Raw genomic sequence first — 17,699 nt, 5'->3', positions numbered from 1 at the left:
TCCCTGGGCACCTCCACCGCCGCCACAGCCGCAGCCCTGGGCGCCTCCACCTCCAGCACCGCCGGCGCGCCCGGCGTACGCTCCCCCGGATGGCAGCTGGCCGTGGGTGATACCGGAGCTCATAGCAGCAGTAGGCGTTAGGTTTTTTTTCATGTTTTAACTATGTAAATTATGTTTCATGTTAAAAAAATGATTCGGCCAAAAAATGCGCCGTGCCGCTGGAGCCACCCCCGACGCAAACGGACGCGCGGTCGATTTCGACCATTTCGACCGACGCAAACGGACGCACGCGGACGCTAAAATGCGTCGCGCCGCTGGAGATGCCCTAATAGACGCAAAAAGCGTCAAAAAAAAATAAATTCGGGGCTAATAGGCGCAAAAGGCGTCAAATAGGATTTGCCCTAGAGTGTACAGGCCGGTGTTACCTCTGCAAACAGTACCGGGCCGATTCCACCGACTCCAGGCCCAGCGGAGCGACGCCCGGCCGGCCCTATACGTACACCAAGAAGCGCCATTTGAGCCCTAGATCCTCCTCTCCCGTCCCCCTGCTCTCCGTTTCCGCACCACCGCAGCCGCCAGATCCTTCTCCGGCCGCCACCGCGGTGAGTTCTCCTCCCTTCCTTCATTTCCGCCGCCCCCGCGCCCCTGCCCTCCCCCGCCGGTTGCCCGCCCGCTCAGTGAGCTCCGGCCGGTGATCGATCCCCCTGTGATGCGGTCAGGGTTGAGGGTTTAGCTTGATGTGTTCCTGACATTGTTCTCTGTGGTTGGACAGATGGAGAGGGTGCTCAAGGATGATGCCGTCCAGGAGAAGGGCGAGCGCGCCAGGATGGTGAGACAACTCTCTCTGATCCGCTTGGTTTCTTATTGCTTTCCACTTGTGCTTTCCACTTGAATAGTAAGGGCTACTTTGGAAAGAGTACCAGATCAGGAACATCGGCCTTCCCCCGCTGCCTAGTGGTTTCGCTTGATAGGATCTATTGTTTACTGCGGCCTAGTGATGATTTCTTGTTGTTGTTGCAATGTCCTTTTGCAACTGTGTAATGAGTTCACTGATCCGTGATACTCTCTGTTAGGATGCAAAAGCTATAGATTCCTTTGTGGATTTTGTTGTTCAACCTCTGTGTTATATGATGTTCTCATTCAGTCGATTTCATCTCCTCGCAGGCTTCTTTCGTAGGTGCCATGGCGATCGCCGACTTGGTAAAGACCACACTGGGACCAAAAGGAATGGTATGTCCTGTCCTCAATTGCTGTTCATGCAGGAAAAAAAAACGCGCTTTGGAGTTTCGACACAAGATGGTAGTTGCTGGTGTATTTTCCGTAAAATTTACGTGCTACCTTATATATGTCCAGGACAAGATCCTTCAGTCAACTGGCAGAGGGCGGACAGTCACTGTTACAAATGACGGTGCTACCATTTTGAAGTCCCTTCATATCGACAATCCTGCTGCCAAGGTCCTTGTTGGTATCCTTTTGTTTGGGTATAATTCTTATCTTTGGCGATGACTGCTTCTAGATCTGAGCAATATATGTTTCTTATGGGCTTATATATCTTCTTCCTCACCTCATTTTATTAGTTTGTCGTGTGAACGTTCTTTCTGATTGAAAGAAAATGTAGTCCTTAATGTTTATTAGACATCTCAAAAGTCCAAGATGATGAAGTTGGTGATGGAACGACTTCTGTTGTTGTTTTGGCTGGAGAACTTTTGAGGGAGGCTGAAAAGCTGGTTAACATGAAGATTCATCCCATGACTATTATTGCAGGTAATCCTCATTTTAAACACAGTACCCCTAGCATTTGGAAATCGTGTAACTATTAATTACCACTTTGATGCATGTTACCGAGTCTTCTGCAAGTAATGATAGAATAGCAGATTGTGTAGATCACTCAGGCATGCGAAGTCTAAACAATGCCATATCATGCTTAAATATTATAGTTTTGAACAGTTCATGCTTAGATGATTAAAAAGTACTAGCTTCGTTAGTCTAGGTAGTTTGTGATTTTTCAAGTGAAACTGTACCTATATAGATAAAAAGCATACCAGAGCTTTGCACTCTGCATTGATGCTGTGGTGGCAAATGGACAACTATGTCCCTTTGTTTTCTGTTCTGGTTTCATGTTTGCGTTTAAATTAACTATGCCGTTTGGTTTGCTTATTTATACGGACATGATGACCATGATATTTCTAAGAAGAATAGAGCTACATATGGTGATACTGTTTACATATATGCAATAATTGTTTGGTTACAATTCAAAATTTCTAATGCTTCATTGTCTCTAATTATTAGGTTACAGAATGGCTGCTGAGTGTGCCAGAAATGCTTTGCTACAGAAGACCATGGACAACGGAGAAAATACAGGTAACCTGTGTAGCTACTTTCTCAAATATGATTTTGTAACTATTTAACACTCTAATATTCTGTTTGTAGTTAAATAGTGTAGAATAAAATTTATATTTGCATTAATCCTTTGGGTGGAGACACATGTTGCTTTTTATTATCCTTTAAACGTCATTTCCTGGAAGAGGTTATAGGGTCTGGTATCATTTGGTTGCCCAACTTGGGACATGGGAATATTTTCAGGCAAATGTATAGATTTCATTTTACTTATAATGTTTTATGTTTTATCTCATGAGTATGCCACCGGGAATATTTTTCTGACAATAAACCTCCATTGGTACTGCAGATAAGTTCAGATCAGATCTCATGAACATTGCCATGACCACACTTAGTTCAAAAATTCTCTCCCAGGACAAGGAGTACTTTGCTGAACTTGCAGTTGATGCTGTCCTAAGGCTTAAGGTAAGAATGGTTGGGGGAAGTTGGTCATAACAACCAGTGGGATGTCTCTTGAAGTCTAGTCTATAATTGCTCATTCATATTTTCTATGCTGTTGGTAAAACGTTTATTTGATATGCGCTGCACTGGTCACTGTTGGCAGGGTAGCACCAACTTGGAATCAATCCAGATTCTGAAGAAACCTGGAGGATCTCTCAAGGATTCCTTTTTGGATGAAGGGTATGTTGTTTCACAAACTATATTTTCGGAGACATTTGCTCCTTTTTATCCCAACTGTATAACGCAAGCTTACGTGGAAACACTTCTATATCAGTTCCAAAAAGGCAACCGTTACCATGATACTGCTATCCAGTTAACGTTCTGATTCTGTTTTGCAGGTTCATTCTTGATAAGAAGATTGGTCTTGGGCAACCAAAGAGAATTGAAAATGCTAATATTTTGGTTGCAAATACTGCTATGGACACAGACAAAGTTAAGATCTATGGAGCACGTGTCCGAGTGGATTCGATGTCCAAGGTTGCAGATATCGAAGCTGCTGAAAAGCAGAAGATGAGAGAGAAAGTTAATAAGATCATTGGTCATGGAATCAACTGCTTTGTCAACAGGCAGTTGATCTATAACTTCCCTGAAGAACTTTTTGCTGATGCTGGTATACTTGCAGTTGAGCATGCTGACTTTGAGGGCATCGAACGGCTAGCTCTTGTCACTGGTGGTGATATTGCATCAACTTTTGACAACCCAGAATCTGTTAAGCTTGGGCACTGCAAGCTCATTGAAGAGATTATGATTGGGGAGGACAGGCTGATACATTTTTCTGGGGTTGCAATGGGGCAAGCTTGCACCATTGTCCTGAGGGGAGCAAGGTATTGTCTTATTTGTGTGTAGCTCTCATCTTGCAGGATAACAGTAGTATCTTATTTAGGCATTTTGTTTTATTCAGCAACCTATTGAATGTTTGGTCACATATTGAATAATATGTTTCTTATTTTCTACAGTGAGCACGTGCTTGACGAGGCAGAGAGGTCCTTGCATGATGCCCTGTGTGTGCTTTCTCAGACAGTAAAGGACACACGTGTCATATTTGGTGGCGGATGGCCTGAGATGGTGATGGCCAAGGAGGTGGATGAACTTGCAAGGAAGACCCCTGGGAAGAAATCTCATGCAATCGATGCCTTTTCTCGTGCGCTGCAAGCCATACCGACAATCATTGCTGACAATGCTGGTCTGGACAGTGCCGAGCTGATCTCCCAGCTCCGAGCTGAGCACCACAAAGAGAATAGCACTGCTGGAATCGATGTCATCACGGGCGGCGTAAGCTCATGGAAATACCGATTTCACTATGTAACATGTACCTGAGTTTGATACTAATAATGGTCTACTATTCTGCAGCTAGGAGACATGCAAAAGCGCGGGATATGCGAGGCGTTCAAGGTGAAGCAAGCCATCATCCTGTCCGCGACCGAGGCAGCCGAGATGATCCTCAGGGTTGATGAGATCATAACCTGCGCCCCACGCAGGAGAGAGGACAGAATGTGATAGATCCCACGAGCTTTTCTGATGCAGGGTTGTGTGTGTATGCCAAGTTTTGGCTGGGGTACTGTGGTCCGCTACTGTTTTGAGTCGACAATCCATTTTGACTGTTGCTGACCGCGACCCCCCATGCTGTTGAAACTTGTTGTGGGACTAGCTGATTTCCCGTAGGCTTATGTTGTAATACCGTAGCCTTTGGTATCTTTGCGGTGTGCTGTTATCTTATTTACGATGTTGGCTTAATAGGAGGATCTCTTGGTTTCTGTGTGCAATCAGTTTTGATTTTCTGTAATGAGGGTTTGATGTAATTTTTCCATTTAGGTTTGATAGTATTTAGCAAGGGAAGATCCGTGGTGTGGTTTACAGGGTTTGCACCAAAGCTCTGTAAACTTCATGCCAGACTAAGAACTCAAGATGAACACGTCCAGGTTTTGTAGCCTGATATGAGGTCTCAGGTTGTGCTTGGTTTAGAGGAAAACTGAAACTTTGGCTGGAAGGATGCTGGACCTAGAAGTTGTGCCTTTCTCCAGTTTATTATAGACCATCCCTACCTTCTTGCGTCACTTTTGTTCTATAGAAGCTCATGTTTGAGAAGTGAAGTTATCAGTCTCATTCCTTCAAGAGGTTTGAAACTATTCTCCCTATCTAGTTGAACATTTTGGTTGTCATTATTTATGCCGGATACAATGGCATATGCTTCGTGCATCAGGCTTAAGCTTTATATGTAGGTCATGCCTTTCCCGCCAGCGTGACCAACGTCACTCAACAATGCATTATGTTCTTTTTTTCTCCAGCTCGATTGCTCAGATGCCATCTGCTTTGGTGCACCGATAGTGTATTCAAATCTTGGGAAATGCCATTCATAATAGTATATGTAGTCAGAAGTCAGAACCTTTTGGACAGAAACAAAACTAAGACATATAGTAGTAGTACTATTTTTAGCTCCATTGCTTTGGCATTCGAAAATGTTTCTGTTCACAAAGTAGCCTGTTCGGATGTGTAGAGCAGAGCATCCATCAATTTTACTCCAGGCCACAAAGTACAGTACGTTTTCTCATTCGTCTATTTCATAGAAGCATTAATACCAGAGCGCACGAGCCTTCTCTACCACATTTGGTTCTACATAAAGTCAGCGGTCTTCTTCCATTCCATGTAAGTACTCCATTTAGTCCTACGTGGTATGTTGTCCCCCTCCAGGTCCTTTCCGCTCTCAAGTCAGTATGGAAACTGAGCTTTTCAAATGCGAGAAAAAGACACTTCACGGAAGTCTTGGACGTGTCATAGTACCAACTAACCAACACAGCCTGCATCGGCAAGCTAATTTTAGAAAGGGAGAGAAAGAAGAACCAATCTAGGACCTTTTGCTCGCATGCTTAATGTTTTCAACAATAGTAAATCTTACTAGTTCATAAGGTATGCAAGCAGACTGGGCGAAGCAACAGTATTAAGTAGTTCTTCCTAGTTCTCAAGTACCAACACATTCAAACAAAAAGATCATCTCATGAGAGCAAATACACTATGATCACTCCAAAAACTAGTTCAACCGGCAAAGAAGAGACCATAAGCTAGATCTCACCAAGCTCCCCTCAATGGATTTCTCATCAACACTCTTTCTGCCCTTTTCCAGTAGCTATCAAAGTCGGCACTCATCCTCAATGCACGACCGCTTGCGGTTGTTATGTATCTTCAGCAGTGAGTTTGCTTGCAATAGAGTTTTTGATATCAAGAACAGAGAGACTTTCTTTTGTGCCCACAGGAGTACAGGACCAACATCAGCAACACTAATTCCAGTAACATTGGCTTGTGATTCCTCCTGGGACATAAAAGAATATGTCGGTGTGAGAAAAGGGTAAAATTGATGATAACCCCCCAGTTGGGGGGTACTTTTATCATAACCCCCCCTTGTGTCGCTGACATGTGGGGCCGGACCCCACATGTCAGTGACACAAGGGGGGGTTATGATAAAAGTGGCACCAACTAGGGGGGGTTATCATCAAATCCCCCCGCTTATTCAAGATGGATTTGGTGAGATGACGCTGCGAGAACTCATGGAGAGCGATGACGTGAGCCCGAGTCGTCTGTCCTATAGGTATAGGACGCGACGGCTATAAGAAGAAGGCGGATGCCGTGCAAGGATTGGGGGAGTCCGACCATAACGTAGAAGCGCGATGAGGTGTTCTTTTGATGGTTGCTTGGGTTGTCAGTCTTGCACCAGCCTCAGCCACCGGCTCGGAGAAAGACACAAATAGAGGAACTATTTCAACACGGAAGTGGTGGAAGATGGAGAATGAAGAGTCAGTCGCCCGGCGCTCACTCGTCTATCTTGGCAGTTACATGTAGGTCGATTCGTTTCTAAGGTGGGGGACAGGGGGAGGCAAAAGGAGATGCAAATATGGATGTTGTGGAGAAGATGATAGGGCTGCCGGCCGCAACTACGTGCCTCTTTGGTAAAAAATGGAAATTATAACAACCACGTTGATTTAGAAACAAATCTTTTGTTCTTGGCTTAGGTGGAAATTTAATGCCACATGGCATGCTACAATTGATCAAGAGTGCTTAATGAGGTGGATAGCTTGCATGTTGAGAGAATTACCTTAGTGGGTTGCTCCAATTTATAGATTATAGATACCTAGTTACCACCTCACTCTTTTTCTTTATTTATTAGCATGTCATGTCACCAAAATACCTTGAGATGTGTGATGTTACTAGCTATGTTACTCCCACTATGAGCAGTCTAAGGGGTGGCCGTGGCTGGACAAGATGTTCCGTTCAGGTTCTGTGAGATCCGGGAGTCTCATTTAATCATTGACCAAAATGTTTCGTCACAAAATAAACCAGGGGTAAATGTGTCTTTTTAGGTCCCCAATTAACATCCTAAAAACATGGAACAATTATTTTTACCATCTTTATTTTGTGTGCTTCGACTACTTATATCTTGTTCTCTTACATAGTATTATACTTGCTACCACAATCTTGCATATGATTGTTAACCCAGATGAAATTAGAAAATTCCGTGTATGATAATTTTTTCCAAAGATCAACACTTGATGCCACTTTGAATAAGAAAATGCATGTTATTTATGTAAAAAAAATACAATTGATGGGCTTCAAATGCATGAGCAGATTGGCCAATTATACAAGGGGACAAGCACGTTGTGTTATATCCCAAAGTTCAAGCCCTTCAAAGTACTCTTATCTCCGCTTGACATGTCGTGGTTAACTATTGGCCAAGTACGTTCACCAAACCTGTCAAGGTAAGTCGCAAATTTCTTCGACACAAAGGCTCGAAACTTCCTTCCTCTCTTTGTCTTATTCACAAAAAGAATATTATCGCTACACATATTGGACGCGGCCCTCGAGACGGCGACTACGACAAAGGGTCTGGCGTGATCACCACGTGCCGCATCATGGCTGCCTAGGCAGTTATATAATTGATGTAAAATCTAAAGTCTAAACCAGTGAAAAGAGAGATAACATATTCATATTCAACGGCAGTGACGCGGTAGCCGGCACGGTCACCTCTCTGGCCACATTGATGGTGAACGGTACGGCTCATGTGGGCATGTGGCTACAGCGTGGGATGGAGTAAAGACGGTCAGCCGGTGAGAGCTGAATTGCGACCGGTCGAAGCAGACGATGGCGTCGTTACCTTATTAGAGTATGATCAGCCGCCCTTGGGAGCATCGTTATACAATATGTGAGGTCTAGAGGGATCTGCTGGTGGAGGGGTGTTTTATCTACGATATTAGCGGCAACGGGTATTGGCAGCATGATGCAATGGGGTCTCGATGGTAGGTGTTTGATGTTGGACACGTGCAGTGTAGTGGTATTGTTTGGCGCCATAGTTGCATCGATAGTAAGCTTAGCAAGGCTCATCGCTTCGATATACAATCTAGATGTGGGTCTGGTTTTTTTTTTAATAAAGAATGTTTTATTAGTCAAAAGATTTAAGCAATACATTTGGCATCTGCATAGGTAGGATGAGTACAAATCAAACTTAACATTACAAAAGAAAAGGGTTTGGTAGAAGATGTTGACAGCGACTACCGAAGCATACACATAAGGGAAAGAGACAGTCTGAATTATGTCTAGATACATAAAACTCGGCAACAGGTATAGTACTACTATTATGATGAGATGTAATACATTTCTGTGAAACATGCTCTTGTCGTTGCTCGCTAGAATAGAACGAGCCGATTGAACCAACAGTATATAGTCAACTCGTACGGTACGGCTTGGACTTTGCAGGGGAGGTGGTGACTGAGGCTTGGGTTCCGTTTGGTATACCTCGCTAGGTAGCACCTGGATTGCTGCATCCTCCGAGAAGGACGTCGCGCGCTCGCTGGCGTGACCAAATGGAACCCAAAAACTGAGCGAGCGCCGACGGACACATGTCAGATCGTGAACCGTTCATGGTGCACGAGTAGTCGAGTACTAGTACAATTCCGATTCCAATGTCAAGGCGATTTGCACAAAAATAACCCAAAAGTGAAAGAAAAGCACAGACTGACCCTCTGGCGAAACTATTTCACCAATCTAACCCTTTTGTGTGGCGCCCTTCCCACGGGCGCCACACATGCCCATGTGGCGCCCCTCCTGGCGGCGCCACTGTCCCAGCCGACGTGGCCCCCTCGTCGCTGAGCTGGTGCGCCCATCCGACGTGACGGCGCCACACATGCACTTGTAATTGCCCAAAACATACTGTGAGACAATTCCTCTGGGACTTAGCCGTTTTGCGAGGCTCGATGTGTGGCGCCGATGCCACGGGCGCCACACTAGCCTGTGTGGCGCCGATGCCACGGGCGCCACACATCCACTTAAGTGTGGCGCCCGCGCCCGCGCCCAGCCCGACCCTCTCTTTCTTCTTTCTCTTCCTCTCTGCTTCTCCTTCCCAACCGCCGCCGCCGCCCGCCTCCCCTTCGGCTCCCCCACCAAATCGACCAAGGAATCGTCAGATCTATCCGGCCAAGTCCTTCCTCCTCCATTCCTCAAGGTATTCCCCTTCGATTCCCTCCGATTCATCCACTATTGTTGGTGGATTTGGTAGATTTGGGTATGAACCCTAGACATGGAAATTCATGTTGGTGGATTTAGATATGAACCATTGATATGTTAGTGCATTTGGCTCTGAACCTAGCAAGAAATGAACCCTAGATTTGTATGCATGTGTTTGAACCATAGATATTTGGATATTTGGATATGTTGGTGGATTTGGATATGAACCCTAGATTTGTATGCATGTGTTTGAACAATAGATGTTAAATTTTGCTAGATTGTATGCATTGTATCCAAAGATGTTTGAAATGGCTATGTATGTGTTGAAATGGCTATGTATGTGTTGAAATGGGTATGTATTTGTGATGGAATAACTCATATTTGAACCAAATATTTGTTGGAACCTTAGATATGAATGTATGTGTGTATGTATGGAACTCTCATGTATTTGGATATGAACTCTCATGTATGTGTTGCTCATTTTTGTTAGTGGAATGACTCATACTATGGTTGTGTAAACATGTAGGATGGTGTGGCTTCTAGATGAAGAGTACGACAGGGAGCACCGGGCTGTTCATATGACGGAGAGGGGAACGGATCTTCACCCTTTGAAGATTCGTTACCATGGCACAACGGATATACCGTATGACGAGAGGTACACGGAGTTCATCCAGCCTACCGGTCTTATGCCGTTCATATCCCTTGTAAGCCGTGGGGGGCCACACATGAACCCCTCGGCACTCACTGCCCTTGTCGACCGGTGGAGGCCGGAGACTCACACCTTCCACTTGAGGGCCGGCGAGATGGCCCCTACTCTCCAGGATGTTTCCATGATCCTTGGACTACCTATTCAGGGCGAGCCACTGTGTATGAACACAGCTTCTGATGGGTGGCGCGAGCAGATGCAGGTGCTTATTGGCAGGGCTCCTCCGCTGCCAACAGAACCAAAGAAGAGAGCTCCCGCCGGCGCGTCTTTCGAATGGATCAGGACTAACTTTGGAGAATGCCCGGAAGAGGCCGACGAGGACACTCGGAGGACGTACGCCCGCGTGTACTTATGGTACATGATTTCGAGGACTCTCTTTCCTGACAGTGGGGGGAAGCTGGCCCATTGGTGTTGGCTGAAGGCGCTTACGGTGTTGGATAACCGGTGGAGTTGGGGAACAACGGCACTTGCCTACCTCTACCGGCAGGTGATGATTTGCTCTATGTACTATTTTCCTATAGTAGTGTGCTAGACAAAGTACTAACCAAATGTCTTATGTGCGCAGTTGGACGAAGCTTGTCGCAGGTCTGGGAGCTGCGGTATTGGTGGATGCATGCTCCTACTTTCCGTATGGAGCTGGGACCGCCTATCAGTTGGGCGGCCTAGGACACTCACCGAGAGGCCATGGCCTCATCACCCTCACAACCCTGATCGGGAGCCCACTTGGGCATACATGTGGGACAATGTCTCGGAGATGACGAGCGATCCAATGGTCATGTACAGGCAGTACACTGCGGAGTTGGACACTCTTACCGCTGAGCAGGTAATCGATCACTCTTTTGCAATCCTAGTTTTCATTGATTCTACTGGCATGTTCTAAATTCTGAGATATTTGTATGCTGCAGGTGGAATGGGAGCCATATGGTAGCTACTACCATATTGGCGCGGGGATGGCTGACCTCAACCACAAGTGCACGGAGGAGGCGCGGTTCTGGCGTATGCGCTGCCCACTCATATGCATGTGGCTTGTTGAACACCACCAGCCGCAAAGAGTGATGAGACAGTTTGGGCTGTATCAGGAGTGCCTACTAGTGTGGCAAGACACGGACAAGGCGCTTCATAGGTAAACTTCTGGAATCATGCGATGGAAGATTCTTGATAGAAGAGGTACAAACTAACTTGTTGATTCTTGCAGGCTTGATAGGCAGCGGCAGAGGAAGATCACAAATTGGCCAGTCCATCATAGCGGCCACATCGCAGCGTTCCAACACTGTTTGCAAGCGGCACGGAATGCTGGCCCTGAGCAGATTGTGCCTCACGACTTCGCCGCTTTCAACAACTACCTCGAGTGGTTCCATGAGAACACGCGTATCGAGTTAGTTAAGCACGCGTATCCTGAGGAGATCTTGGACGACCCCATCCAGTTCGATGAGGTTGGGCAAAGCCAGCACGACACCTTTGCTCGCAGAGGGAGATCGACTTCTATTGCTTCCGAGCTGAACTTCGTGGTAATGGATTCTCTCACTAACTAGCACATCCTAGTATTGCCATGTGCTCGCTTCAATTGTGTATGCTATGTTTGTCACAGCGGGAGGAGATCCAAAAAACAGCTGAGGAGTGCGAGGTTATCTGGGAGCAGAGCGGGAGAGATGACAAGTCTGTCGGACCGTTGCGGTATTTCATTAAGGTATGATCACCAACTTTGAATGTACGCTACTATGATGTGGTGGATTTGTAACCATGAACGGCATGACGCAGAACACTGCACGAAAGATGCGGCGGTTAGCCAGCTTGCTAGGTTGCCGGGAAGCCGAAATCGCTACATCTTCCTCTTCAGAAGAGCGGGAGGTATGGACTATTTTGTTGCTGTCAAACATGTTCTTACTAATTTCAACTTTTGTAATCTCATGTGTTCATGTTTGTGAAGATTCCTGAGGACGAGCTAATTCTGAGTCAAGGCATACTTCCAAAGCATACCTCCAAGCAAGCCCCACGGTCAGCTTACCAGTTCAAGCCAAGGGGCAAGGCTCCAAACCGGTACACTCCGGAAGATTATGTCAACCGAGGAAAGAAGGTTGTCACTGAGGAGGATGAGGGGCCGCCGCGGAGATCAGCTTTGTCGAGGATGAGGAACGACGAGCCGTTCTCTTCAGAGGAGGAGGAGGAGCAGCAGCAGGAGCAGCCACGGCAGCGGACGAAGAGGATGGTCATCCGGAAGCAGCCCGCGAGGACGGCACGTCGAGGACGCTACTAGGATGTGCTACGTGTTGTTCTGAACTTTATCTTCATAAGTATCGATTTGTGAACCCTATGTCATTTCGAACCATGGTGTGTAATGCTACTTGTTGTTTGAATCTACGTGCTACAATGTGACCTATGAAGTGTTATATGTGTATGTCATGAAATTGCTACTTGTTGTGTCCAATGTTGTACTCATAACTGTTGGAGTTTGGTAGGATTTTTCATGTTTTTAACACAAGTCAATGTGTGGCGCCCTTGCCACTGGCGCCACAAAAGCTAGTGTGGCGCCCGTGGCATCGGCGCCACACATGCCAACTTATATGAACTATTGGGTCGAAAACATCCAGGGGCTCCGGACGATAAGTCCTTAGCCGTTTTCGCGAGCCTCTATATGTGGCGCCCGTGGCATCGGCGCCACACAGGCTAGTGTGGCGCCCGTGGCATCGGCGCCACACATCGAGCCTCGCAAAACGGCTAAGTCCCAGAGGAATTGTCTCACAGTATGTTTTGGGCAATTACAAGTGCATGTGTGGCGCCGTTGTGAGGGGCGCCACACATGCTGCCACGTCGGATGGGCGCACCAGCTCAGCGGCGAGGGGGCCACGTCGGCTGAAACAGTGGCGCCGGCAGGAGGGGCGCCACATGGGCATGTGTGGCGCCCGTGGGAAGGGCGCCATACAAAAGGGTTAGATTGGTGAAATAGTTTCGCCGGAGGGTCATTCTGTGCTTTTTTTTCACTTTTGGGTTATTTTTGTGCAAATCGCCCAATGTCAACTGTGGAGAACATGCCAACCACAACCAGGACCGTACAAGTTCTGCCTAACACCTGACGCTTTCAGCCACGTGAAGAGACGTCGATTGCTCAGGTTAATTAACTTGACCATGTCCATGTCGATAGATTTTTTTTCCTTTTGAGGGGGACGTCGATGGATATATCTTTGAAAACATGAGTCCTCATGAATCCCTGTACTAGCTACTCCTAACTTTATGCAAAATCCTTGATAGTACTTATCATTATAGGTCGTAGGAATTATATTATTTAAACGAGGTGATGTACCAAACTGGCACGTTGTTCCCTCGAGATGTTCAGATCGACCTCTATATATACCCACCCACTGAACCACTGTCTGATCCTCCCAAGCTCACACAGATCGATCACAAGGTGCAGCACTGGTCGATTTGCAGTAACAAGTAGCGATCTCCGGACATGGCGAGTGTATTATTAGGAGTCGTAGGACTCGTGTGCATGGCTCTCATGGCTGAGGCCGCGCGCGCAACACAGTTCCCGGTAGGCTGGCGCGTCCCGGACGCAGGCGCCGAGCCGTACAACGCGTGGGCCGGGCGGATGTGTTTCCGGACCGGTACGTGACCAGCTCCGTAAGTTCCACCTTCAGATACGGCACATGGTTAAACATTATTACCGTGAAATTTTACGCGTGTTTTTTGGCAGTGTTCCAGTACCCCAAGGAGACGGACTCGGTCCTCCTGGTGGATCAGGCCGCCTACAACGTCTGCAACACCACCACCTACGTGGCCAAGTTCGAGGGCGGCTGCACGCTCTTCACGCTCGACCGCCCGGGATCATTCTTCTTCATCACCGGCAACCAGGCACACTGCATGGCCAACCAGAAGCTCATAGTCGTTGTCCACCCAGCCGACCACACCCCCATGCCGCCTCCTTCCATGTCGCCTCCGCCATCTCCGCCAGGTTCACCTCCAGGCGCTACTCCGCCTCCATCGCCGTCTTCTTCACCAGGCACCCCGGGAGCTCCACCCTCGCCGTCGTCTTCTTCACCGGGCATCCCGGGAGCTCCACCCTCGCCGCCGTCTTCTTCACCGGGTACACCCCAAGCTCCAGCCTCACCGCCGTCTTCTTCACCGGGTACCCCCCAAGCTCCACCCTCGCCGCCGTCTTCTTCACCGGGTACCCCCCAAGCTCCAGCCTCACCGCCGTCTTCTTCACCGAGTACCCCAACCTCACCCCCGTCTTCTTCACCGGGTGCACCCCAAGCTCCAGCCTCACCGCCGTCTTCTTCACCGGGTACACCCCAAGCTCCAGCCTCACCGCCGTCTTCTTCACCGGGTACCCCCCAAGCTCCAGCCTCACCGCCGTCTTCTTCGCCGGGTACCCCCCAAGCTCCAACCTCACCGCCGTCTTCTTCGCCGGGTGCACCCCAAGCTCCAGCCTCACCGCCGTCTTCTTCACCGGGTACCCCAACAACTCCAGGCTCACCGCCTTCCTCTTCCCCTGGTACACCTGGAAGCGTGCCGCAGCCACCGCCTGACACGACCAGCCCACCAGGTGCAGAAGGGCCGCCTGGTACACCTGGAAGCGTGCCCCAGCCACCGTCCGACACGACCAGCCCACCAGGTGCAGATGGGGCAAGCTCAACTACGCCAAGCAGCGGTGTCCCTCAGGCGACGGCAGGCGTAATAAGCACGCTTGCAACGGCCTTTGGGTACGCCATGCTGGCTATCTAAGTGATCTATTGTGTAGTGTAAACTATAACTATGTACCCGCGCGTTGCGGTGGAATTCTTCTTAAGAACTCGCTTGTGTGAATAAACCTGTATAAGAGGCATGAAACACGACAATGCCTACAGAAATATTTGTCAAGAGGCGAAATTTAATACATGTGAAATGTGGTGTTTGGATGCACATAATTGATTTCTTGAATTGAATTGAGTGGAAATTCTAAATCCAAGTTAGAAAGGAAATGATTTGCAATTTTCATTCTGCTGTTTGGGTGGCTTGAAATTTGTTGTTGGAATCAGTGGGTGATACCCAATTTCAATTTCTGTTTGGATGTAGAACAATGGAATAAGGAGGCAATGGACATGTAGCAGTTGATCAAGTCTTGCGGGAAGGCCGGAGCAGTTCATCGAGTCCTGCGGGAAGGAGGAGTTGAGCGAGCCCAACGACACTCCAGCGGCAGCGAACAATTAATCAAGTCGGCAAGAAACTCACAAGATTCAGTGTGGATCATGTCTCAAGAGGCCAACAATCAGTGGCGGAGCCAGGAAAAAATTGAAGCCTGGGCGAACCATAAGCTAAGCAAAAAAAAAACGAGAATCGCAACCGCATATTTCGATATATATAATTAAAATATAAGTACTAAATTGAGAACCATATGTCATAGTTGTTTGGAAACACAAAAGCTAAAATAATTGTTCACTAGACAAACAAAATTCTAGATATCCAAATGCTCACTAATTTAGACGCCCACAATGAAACCTGCAATGTTAAAAATGAATGTAAGAAATAGTAGTTCATAGTCTTGGAAATAATTTCTCACACTAGAATGTATGGTACATACCTTTCAAGAGTCCCTGCCTTTCAAATACTAATGACGCCTCGGCAAAATCCCTTTACGATTCTTGAAGGCTTGAAACCGTCGAATAATTACTACATCATCAAGTGATTTAAATATCTCCCGCTCAGTGTAGCATATCATCAAGTGATTAAACCAATCATCATTTATCTTATTGCGCAACTTAGACTTGATAATTTTCATTGCCGAGAAAGCTCTCTCAACAAATGTCGTTGACACCGGTAATAACAAAGCTAACTCAATGAGCTTGTAAACCAATGGAAATACCAAGTGTTTCTCCGTTTCTACCATTTTTGCAGCCAAACTTTCAAAATCATTGCAAGTCGAAAAGGCAGCATGATTTCTCAAATGAAGAACGTAAGTCTCAAGTTGATCCCTCAATATTGTACGATCATCATTAGAGAAATCTTCACTGTAAATTTCAGCAAGACGACAAAGCTTCTCTACATTGAACTTGGAGAAAGAATCCTTGGGATCAAGACATGAGAAACAAGAAAGTACCTCCTTATTTGTGTCACCAAAGTGATGATCCATCTCAACACATATTTTGTCGATAACCACATAGAAGATTTTAGCCTGATAATAATGAAGATTGGTGATGATCCTTCCCTCTAGCCTTGAGCGACCCCGAACCGGTATTTCCTCATCCATATTTGGCACCGGAATACCTTTGGAAGTACAAAATTGTTGGACCTCTTCAAAAAGACTATCCCAACCACTATCTCTAATGGTGGCCAACTCAAACTTGACATCATTAACTAACTCCATGGCATGAATAATATTTGTATCTTTTTTTTGCAAGAGATGTGAAAGCTCATTTGTAATACCCAACAACTTCAACATAAGCTTCAAAACGAGAGCAAATTTAAAGCGCTCCATCTTCTTGATGCAACCCGCAGCACTATTCGGATTACGCCCATTTCCGTCGCCGTGCTTAGTACTTTTATCACATGTTCCCACGTTCCGTTCAAACGAAGTAAGGTTTTATGTCTTGATCCCAAGGATTCTTTCTCCTTGCAATTCCTCCCTCCGCGTCGGATTCTGCCCGTTCGTTTGTTTAGCAGGTGGATGTGAACGAAGCACGAAGTTACTAATGTCGATCTGTACGTTCTCGTAAGAAAATGGAATTTCATCAGGACGAAAATTAAGGACATCACAGCAACCATAGCCACCCTTGGAGATTAATTAAACTTGCTCAACAACGTAATTGGGGGCGCATGCGCATGACATCCTGTTCGGCCTGTGCCACATGGGTACTTTTTTTTTTTTTTTTGAAGATGAACCATTATATATTACGCAAGCAAGCCGCCTCATTAAAAACCTTCCAGTCCCCTTCGGTACCCTGGTAAGGAAAAGAGTGCGTAAAAAACTTGCTGCACCAAAGTCACAGAATGGTTACATCAAGATATGAAGAGGCCTAACAGGCAGAAGATCTAGACAACCCAATATGCCTACGATCATCCATAACTAAATCCATCAAAGAACCAGGAATAGAGTCCCGAAAAACACCGGATTCACCCTTTTTTCCCAGCTGCGCCAAAGCATGCGCCAAACCATTGCTTCTACGGTTCACCTTGCAAATAGAAATAGACTGATAAATATTCACCAGCTCCTGTCCTTCCGAATAAAGACTCCAACAAGATGACATATCCTTGGTTTTACTCTGAAGGGTGTTAACTGTACGTAGACAATCAGATTCCATGATTGCATGAGGAGCTTGGAGGTTGATAAGGTGTTTTAAACCTGCCAGACATGCCAAGACTTCAGCTTCCTCCGCACTTGCGCACCAGGGGAGGAACTGCCATTCAGATAACAAAACCTGACCGGCATAGTCACGCACCACAACACCAATACCAGCTTTTTTGCTTTGCGAATCCCATCCCACATCCACATTAGCCTTCATCCCACCTACAGGGGGTGCTGTCCATCGAGCATTCATCGACGGGCCCTCAGAAATAGTGTAATGTTCAGGCGTAGCCAGGGATTTACCTTTTGGGTCAAAAACACTGCTAGAGGCAGTACCAAAGGACTCCAAGTAATTGTCGGGGGGAAGACCCCGGGTAGGGCAATGGACGCGGAGCAGCCGGCTGGCCACTG

General features: G+C 46.9%; 2 protein-coding genes and 1 long non-coding RNA gene across 3 annotated transcripts; 2 read left to right on the top strand and 1 right to left on the bottom strand.

The window, feature by feature from the left end:
- The first annotated feature begins 483 nt into the window (after window positions 1-483).
- Window positions 484-4,601, top strand: LOC127302802 (T-complex protein 1 subunit beta). Its single transcript, XM_051333423.2, has 11 exons — window positions 484-602; window positions 773-829; window positions 1,165-1,230; window positions 1,354-1,465; window positions 1,636-1,764; window positions 2,290-2,361; window positions 2,687-2,802; window positions 2,942-3,018; window positions 3,177-3,662; window positions 3,795-4,110; window positions 4,189-4,601. The coding sequence occupies exons 2-11, from the start codon at window positions 773-775 to the stop codon at window positions 4,333-4,335; spliced, it is 1,578 nt and encodes a 525-aa protein (XP_051189383.1). The 5' UTR covers window positions 484-602; the 3' UTR covers window positions 4,336-4,601.
- Window positions 4,602-13,395: 8,794 nt separating this feature from the next.
- Window positions 13,396-14,934, top strand: LOC127302800 (uncharacterized). Its single transcript, XM_051333421.1, has 2 exons — window positions 13,396-13,632; window positions 13,722-14,934. Exons 1-2 carry the CDS (start codon window positions 13,479-13,481, stop codon window positions 14,750-14,752), a joined length of 1,185 nt encoding a protein of 394 aa, XP_051189381.1. The 5' UTR covers window positions 13,396-13,478; the 3' UTR covers window positions 14,753-14,934.
- A 456-nt stretch (window positions 14,935-15,390) lies between these two features.
- LOC127302801 (uncharacterized) lies at window positions 15,391-16,369 on the bottom strand. The gene is made up of 2 exons (XR_007853117.2): window positions 15,588-16,369; window positions 15,391-15,505 (listed from the first exon to the last, which is right to left on the bottom strand). It is a non-coding gene; the product is annotated as an uncharacterized lncRNA (long non-coding RNA).
- Window positions 16,370-17,699: the final 1,330 nt, after the last annotated feature.

The sequence above is a fragment of the Lolium perenne genome, chromosome 5 (genome assembly GCF_019359855.2).
Source record: "Lolium perenne isolate Kyuss_39 chromosome 5, Kyuss_2.0, whole genome shotgun sequence".
Classification (NCBI taxonomy): domain Eukaryota; kingdom Viridiplantae; phylum Streptophyta; class Magnoliopsida; order Poales; family Poaceae; genus Lolium; species Lolium perenne.
This window is presented reverse-complemented; position numbering and strand designations above follow the sequence as displayed.